This window comes from Amphiprion ocellaris, chromosome 16, assembly GCF_022539595.1.
Source record: "Amphiprion ocellaris isolate individual 3 ecotype Okinawa chromosome 16, ASM2253959v1, whole genome shotgun sequence".
NCBI lineage: Eukaryota > Metazoa > Chordata > Actinopteri > Pomacentridae > Amphiprion > Amphiprion ocellaris.
In genome coordinates, this window is record NC_072781.1 from 13,914,239 (window position 1) to 13,922,252 (window position 8,014).

The 8,014-nt window shown below is 38.9% G+C and overlaps 1 protein-coding gene across 1 annotated transcript; it reads right to left on the reverse strand.

Annotated features, from left to right (window-relative positions):
* On the reverse strand, window positions 1-8,014 carry kcnk1b (potassium channel, subfamily K, member 1b). The gene is made up of 3 exons (XM_023261813.3): window positions 7,497-8,014; window positions 5,229-5,624; window positions 1-3,099 (listed from the first exon to the last, which is right to left on the reverse strand). Exons 1-3 carry the CDS (start codon window positions 7,849-7,851, stop codon window positions 2,843-2,845), a joined length of 1,008 nt encoding a protein of 335 aa, XP_023117581.2. The 5' UTR covers window positions 7,852-8,014; the 3' UTR covers window positions 1-2,842.

An 8,014-nucleotide genomic window follows, 5' to 3' on the forward strand; every position in this document is an offset into this window, starting at 1 on the left:
TAAAATGAAACCAACACTTTATTTAAGACATACTGATATTGTACAGTTCATGTGTTTGTTTCTTATGACAAAATGAATTTCACATAAAAACCTTACTACTCCATTGCAACCCTGTATTACAATATTGGTATTGCAACAATGAAATACTGAGCTGTGCATATGAATCTAGAGTATCCACCACAACAACAGAAGAGATATGAAATCTACAAAAACCTATGACTACAAAAATTCCAAACATGTCTGTTTTCGCAGCATAAATAAATAATGTCAGTGTGCTTCCATTTGTAATCCTTTACACAATGTGTATTCCCTGAACAAAACTAGAACTACTTTACCTGACAGCTTTCACATTCAAGACAAACTGTATGTGCATGAAGACAAACACTGCTGAAAATAGTAGCGCTGCAGGATCAAAGCCTTGACATCAATCTATTTAAGGTATCTACAAAACAGTGAAACATCTTACAGTAAAAGAGAAAATCCACGTTTGCAAAATTTAAGTTCCCTTTCTTCTCAGCAGACAAACTGAAGGATATCACTGTTTCACATGAAGGCCCAGAATGGTTAAAACAAAAAAAAGAACAAGTGATCCATAAAATATTAAAGATCAGTGAACGAATCGGATGACACAGTCAAAGCTAATTTTACAAGCGGCCTTGATGCTTCACTTGAGCTCACCTTTACGCAAATGTTTCAAATAATCCAGAGCAGCAACGACTAAAGCTGCGCTGTGACCAGGCCTCATATCTCACTGTAGCAAAAAGCATTAAAAAACATGACATTCAAGACTTTAAAAAAAGCTGCGACATTGTCTTGATGTGTAAATGTACCAGAGAAAATGAGGTCAGAACTTCAACTCCTTATCAAGACTGTGACATTGTTAAAATTAATTTAAAATGCACGTCTCTCTTGTAATTTGTACTACAAAATAAAAAATGACAAAAACATTGTCGTTACAGCAGTACGCTGCGCTGTTTGTGTGGTCGTCTGTACACAAAGCGGGATATTAAAGGACGGATACTGACTTGAAATTATTCCTTCAGACAAAAACCTTTTCCTTAACTTAGAAATATATTCTTAAAACTACAGAGGAGCGATATCTCATAAAAACTTGCAAGCGTGTATATCCACCGCTTTAAATATTGAACATGGTTCTAGTTTGACAAGCAGATTTAAAACTGACGCGGTATATAGTTAGACCTGGGATGTTCTAGCTGCACTCCTGCTGCTTGAAATCATAATTTCAAGTTTTCCTACTGTACTGTTTCTAGTACAGAATTGCTTTCACTACGTCACAAAATGTTGCAAACTTCCCTTATGTCGTATTCAAAAATATACATTTCTACATTCAAATTTACCAAATGCAGTAAAATAGTTCAACCAAATGCTTTACTAGCTTAGAGCAATTCCCAAGCTTTTACAGATCATCCACAAGTGCCATTTGAATAAAAATATCTGCTGTTTTCATGGATGAAATCTGAACTCCTTTCTTTTAGAGAAACTTCAACCGTTATTTTTTTCTGTACCAAACAGAGCTCTCTTCATTGACCGTAAAATGCAACAGGCCAGCCCTCTATAGTTCCCTTTACAAGCTGGGCTAACCTCACTTCCCTTTTCACACAGTCCATCACACATTAAGCCATTCAGACGAAATCAATAAATTATAGTGCTTCACACATGGACGACTCTGAAATAGCACTGCAACATGAGAAAATATTTTCCCTCACGATGAAATGTGACAACGTGGATAGCAACCAGAAAAGTCAACACCTCTATAAAGATGACCCAAAGATGCTACAAAACACACCTCTGTCCTTACACATGGAGTATATTGTTTCTTCTTGGAAGCTCCTGGAGCAAAGTCTGCTTTCACTTTTTAAAAATAGCATACTTTTATGACATCTTCTGAACTCTGCCTTGTTTATTGCGCATAAACATGATTCATCGTCCCTCCTTTCAAACTGTATCCTCTCTTTCAGTCAATTGTGACCCACATTATGCAGAAGCAGAGCCCTGAAACTTTTTTTTTTAGAAAAATCAATAGGAGCCAATTCAACTGCTAGGAATGCAATAAAGCGTTGTAGAGCTCACACAGCAACAAACTGATTAGATTGCACCAATCACAAACCACTCCACAGAAATTGCTTAAAAAAAAAAAAAAAAAAAAAAAAGGATGTGAAGATACATTACAAGTAAACAACTCAAAGTTAACCGAAATGATTGCTATTTACTTGTAGATGTTTGTATGTTCTGGCTCCACTTTGGCTCATCTTTAGCAGGTGTGTTAATTCAAGGAGCCTCTGTACTGTACATTTAAAACATTTACCTGATTATGTACATTCCACATACCTGTTAAACATCCCTATTTATAAGATACATACATATTTATGTACTATTTTGTGACAGACAACAGAGATCTGTCCTGTATTCCTGCTAGATTTAAGAGACCAATTACTTTGTAAAGTATTCCTAAATATGCAATAAATAATGCAGCTCATAAAGGCGCTTAGTTTCTGAGTCATAAATACAGCAGAAGCCTTTTCTTCTATCCCTGACTTTGTGTTCATAATCACTGTTAAAATATTGTCTCCTTTATTAATGTGCCTAAATTTAATCTCTGCTGTGTAATACTATATTGTCAGTACTGTGGTTTTGTAGATAAGACTGTTTGCTTGATCTGAGTATTCTCAGCCAGTTTTACTACTAAATTTGCAGGGCTGAGTGTTGCAGAATGCCTACAGCTGAGATGGTGATCTACTCATTCTATCTACTACCTCTACTCTTGCGTGCATTACCCCCTGCTTTCATATTTTCCTCCCCTATTAGGTGTTTACTCTGACATTTACTGGATCATAGGATCATCATTGGGAGAGGCCAGAGTTGGGACACTAACAAACTGCTGGGTTTTTTCGTCGCTGTGGGGTGTGCTTCTGTTGGACACGGTGGTGAAGGACAGGTGGTCGTGCTCCAAAATAGCGAGGCGGTCCTGTGGCTTCTCCTTCTTGAGGTAGAACATTTTCCTCAGTTGTTTCAGTTGCTGAAGTTCGCAGAAGGTCTCCAGCACCACCAGCATGACTATCAGACCCAGGATCAAGTAGACTGAGGACATAAACACAAAAGCAGGGATTATAAGTATGAGGAATGACCTGTAGTGAGGAGTGCTATTGCTACCATATTAAAAACATTTTCTATAGCAACCCTGATATGAAATCAGTTTCACATTTCTCTGGATTTAAATGTCTTTAGAATGCATCGTTTAGTTTTGGTGGATGACATAAAATTATACCAGTTAATCCTTTTGTATCCCTGTGAAATTTTATAGATGCTACTTTTATGATGTTGTAATTTTACCATGGTAGCTGCTCATAATTTGTGCATGTCACTCTTTTGATAAAACACAAACAATGCATTTATTCACTATTGTCCCAAACCCTGTTGTTTTATGAACTGACACAAGAGGGCAGTGGAAAGCTAACTGAAAGAGAAACAAAGAGAAACCACTTAAGTCAATGCTCAAAATCCCCTATAAGGTGGGTCTAGATCAGCAACTGAACATACTATTATTTTCATTTATAGCTGCACTATTGGAAGTCCCTTTATCCTGGAAAAATATAGTCTGGCATTGGTGAGACTTGAGCTATTTTATTGTATTTTAGCATTTAAACAACAGTCTTTTGTTTAGTGTTAGTCTTTACAGTGCTACATCCTAAACGCAAATCATTAAAGCAGTGACTCATTATCACCAAAAACAAGATTTAAACAAAAAATAATGCCAATAAGAGGGACAAAACATTCATTATTTTTGATTCAAATTGTGGTTTGGTTATTTTGTTTCAGTCCCCCAAATATTAATACAGACAGTGGTGATGTCACTTCCGACACGATCCTTCGTAGAGGAAGTTGTTCAGATGTGTCTGAGGACATTCATGCATACAAACACATTCTGTTAGAGCCTTCTCTCCACCTACAGACTGACACATTGCGCCTACAGAATGACGTCTCTGCTGCACGCCGCACACCCACATCATGCATGCTGGAGACAGTTCAGCGTTCGACATTCGTGCGCACCCACAGCTTGTCAAGACTCCACTTTTTTTTCTTCTCTTTTATTCTGTTCACTATTAGCGTTAACAGTGCTGCTGGCAGCAAGTTCTACATGTCATCCAATAGATGCAGTCAATGCCTCGTGTTTTCCAGTAGGTCATGGCCCATTTGTTTTTAGCACCGCTCCTATCTTGGTCTATCTGACTGACTAATATGGCTTTAAATACATAGGAAAATGTTGCTTTCTCAGCAGCAGCAGACAAATTAGCTGCTACAGCTGGACCGTTTTAATGAGCTTTGCATCATTTAGAAATTTGCAGTGGAGTGCAGAAATGAAAGCTGCCTATAGGGGCAATTTCCTTGGCACTAATGTGAGTATGCAGGTAAATAATTTCTAATAACAATAATTTGTTCAGCTGCAGTTTTTTAAGTTTTGTAATAATGTCCCATTTTAAAGATCAAGACAGTGCTAATCCCTATTATGTCTGTCAGGGCAGTAAAAAAATATGTTTTTAACTCCACCTGTCTATGACCCGAGCTGTTTTGTGACTTATTTGTCTATAAAGATATAATTGTTCTTAGGAAGGCACTAGTATGGATCCTTTCTGCGCATTTGTAGTTTTATTTAAGTGTTAAACACTTTGTAATCAAGGTATCACAAAATGGGTCAAAGAATAGACCCAGCTGACTATGTCACACTGAAAAGATCGAAGTTCACCATCATAAACCTGCTACAAGGGATATTATCACAACAGTAAATCATCACAGCATTATTTCTGAGACACTGGGACACTTGAACAAACTGATACCATTACTATACTGTATGTTAAATAGTGAGACACTAATTATATAGGATGTGTGGCAGCTTTTTTTATTGCTTTATAGCTCAAACAAGGAAGAAGATATTGTTCAGTGCTAACCTAGTAAGTACAAGTGATATCCTCTACAACAGAGAGCAGAAGAGTTTATGAGAAACACAGGAACCAAAAATAATATAATTAATCCCACAATATCTTTTGGTAATTGTAATTATAAAAAATATCGGATCAAATGTGAAAATGATAGAAATGGTTTGAAATGTCTCACATAGTACCATTAAAAATCCCAATAAGCAGCAGAATCAATTTAGGATCTGACATCTTGCCATTGAAAGAGCTGTAAACAGAAAGAAATCCAGCACTCACCAGTGATGCCCACTTTGTAGAACTCTCTGAACTTCTGGTTAGCAGCCTCTCCAGGTACGTAGTCGCCCAGGCCGATGGTGCTGAGAGAAATGAAACAGAAGTAGAAGGACTCCAGGAAGTTCCAGTTCTCCTCCAGCGCTGAGAAAATGGCAGCAGGGATGAGAAAGAAGCAAGAGACGGCCAACGTGGCGAGCAGAGTGGCGTGAACAATGGCAACCAGCGGCTTGGAAAAGCCCCAGCGTGTGTGGATGTACATGATGGGCCTCCGTGTGCTCAACACCATGATCCTCTGCACCACAGCAGTCAGGAAAAGGAGGGTGAAGGGGATGCCAATCACTGAGTATATAATACAGAAGGCCTTTCCTCCATCTGACAGTGGTGCTGTGTGACCATATCCTGTAGGAAAAAAGCCAAAACCACAAAAAATGTGTCAGAGATTAAGATGAAAGCGCAACATGTTTTTATTAGACTTTCATTATAACTGTCAAATAATCTTCTCACAGTCTGTTTTTTCCTATCAGGTGTGAAATGAGTCATAGGACAGAATTTATGTACCACACTCCCCTACAAATTGGATTAATAAGTACGCAAACATATTGTACCTGTGTCTATTTTATTACAATGGACCTTAGTTGTATTTAATGGTAACATGCTGTGTCATGATTACTCAGTGAACAAAACAAGAATGTCTGTAACATGCTGCAAATATCTGTGGTAATCCTGTTTTTTTTTTTTTTTTGGTATGCATACAATTATTCCAACATTGCTTCCTCCACAAGGTTTTGGAACGCAGTGTGTTTCTGGCTTTATTAAGACATTGGCTGAGCGAACATGCTCACGCTGAGCAACGTCCAAGAAATAAATCTATCATAAACAGAATCCTTAATCAAACAGTCATTAAATTGAAATAAAACCCAATAAACAAGGTACTGACCCATTTAAGGCAGTTACATGCAAATGGAGGATGATAACTGAGAGTAGTTTTGGAGTTATGTGGCGTTGGTGTGAAGAAGGTATAAAAACCTGGCGTGTTTTTGTGAAGGGAAACTAACAAGAGGCTTAAAAATACCATGGTTCACTAACATAAATGTGCAAATGAGGAGGGTAATGTGTGAGTCCTTGTTATGCAAGTTTTGAAAAAGCCCAAACTACTGACCTTCAGCTTCTGCTTGTTATTTATACATTACAATCCCTGCTCAGAATAGGATGAATGTAAGGCTGGAAGTTGAGCCCTGCCCTTCTAAAGCTGGTGAGACATAAATAAACACCTCAGTGGTCTCTAGGAATGTATTTTGTAACATGTCTGTCATAATGCTGATGAACAAAGTTGATTTGTAATAAATAGGATCAAGATTCTGCCAAAATGAAACACAATTACAAAGAGTCAGAGCTCCATCTGGTCTACATGTCTGACAAGTCTGTTTAGTCATCAAATTTGTTGAGACTTAAACGAGACGCAAAGAGTTAACTAGCGCACACAATATCTACATAATCATGCATGTTGAAACCTCACAGATAAACTGCTGCTATGTGGTGAGACTAAAGTTCTTTACGTCTCCCGACTGACAAGCATCTGCAAGCCTTTTATGCAACGCTAGATAACAGAACACAACTGCTGCTCACCTTGTCGGAACACCTTAAGACAAGGTATACAAAACAATTTGTCCAAAGGGTCTGCCTAAATTAGAATACTACCTTGAGGGAGAGGTTAACAAGATGATGATGTTGACATAGACGCTGTGTAAAGCTGTCTGTCCCTGACACTGGCCTGCTTCTGCCTGGAATACAGGAGAAATAAAGCGGACTTTGCAAGAGGGTTGCTCTCTTACAGCAACGTTGTATTTATTAAAGGCTGGGTCGGCTGCAAGACAGTGATCAGCATGCAAACAAATACAAGACAGGAGAATATATTAGTTAATTTTCTGTACCAAAACAAAAGGTAACATCAAGTAAGATTGTTTTGGTCTTGCTAATGAGGATGAAGCTAAACAATAGTAATACATACGAAAATGATGAATGAAAGGACACTACATATGCTGACAAATTTGCATTACCACACTTCAGGTGCATGTAAATAAGGCTAGGCTAAGCATGTGGTGGCCTAATGTAACTCTGGAAAAACAACGCTTTGTAATTAACCCTTCAATGTGCTCTTAAAGTGGATCCAACTAGATTTACAGCATAAATATCTGTCCTATGTTATGCTGCGCACCTGACCGGCCTCAGCATCACCTCCAGTGCCCAGGCCCAGCAGTGACCCACACCTACCTGTGGTGGACAGCACCGTGCTAGCAAAAAACAGCGCAGAGGTGAAGTCCCAGTTCCAGTTAGCCGAGGCGTTATTGAGAATGGAAACCCCATAGTTACTGGCCTCCAGGGCTTTCTTCAAAAAATGCTCCAGACGCTCCTCGGAGAGGCATTCGTGCTCCTGGAGGAACTGCTTCTTGACGGACCTCAGCTCCTGGCGAAGCAGGTCTTCATACGGCAGCTCGACCGACGAGAAGACGACGGCGCCGAATATGAGATACAGAAGATACCCCAAGACCAGGGAGACAAAATACCACGTCGATTTGTGACTCTGTATCAAACGCACACAGGAATTGCTGGCGAGAGACTGAAGCATCTTCAAGAGGTTTACCACCTCGCTGTTCCGGCGTTACTTTAGTAGAAAGAAACGTGTTACTTTAACGGAATATAAGCTACAGAGAGGGATGTTGTTAAAAGACAAAGCGCAAATGAGGATCCTCTTCCCTCTTCGCAAAACCTGCGGTGGCACTTGAGGCGTT

Bases quoted from the DNA above. Each gene is read 5' to 3' on its own strand.
- kcnk1b (XM_023261813.3), bottom strand. From the start codon at position 7,851: ATGCTTCAGTCTCTCGCCAGCAATTCCTGTGTGCGTTTGATACAGAGT. The intron at 5,625-7,496 runs GTAGGTGTGGGT...TTTTTCCTACAG, and splicing joins CACGGTGCTGTCCACCACAG to GATATGGTCACACAGCACCA. The intron at 3,100-5,228 runs GTGAGTGCTGGA...TTATGTCCTCAG, and splicing joins CTACAAAGTGGGCATCACTG to TCTACTTGATCCTGGGTCTG.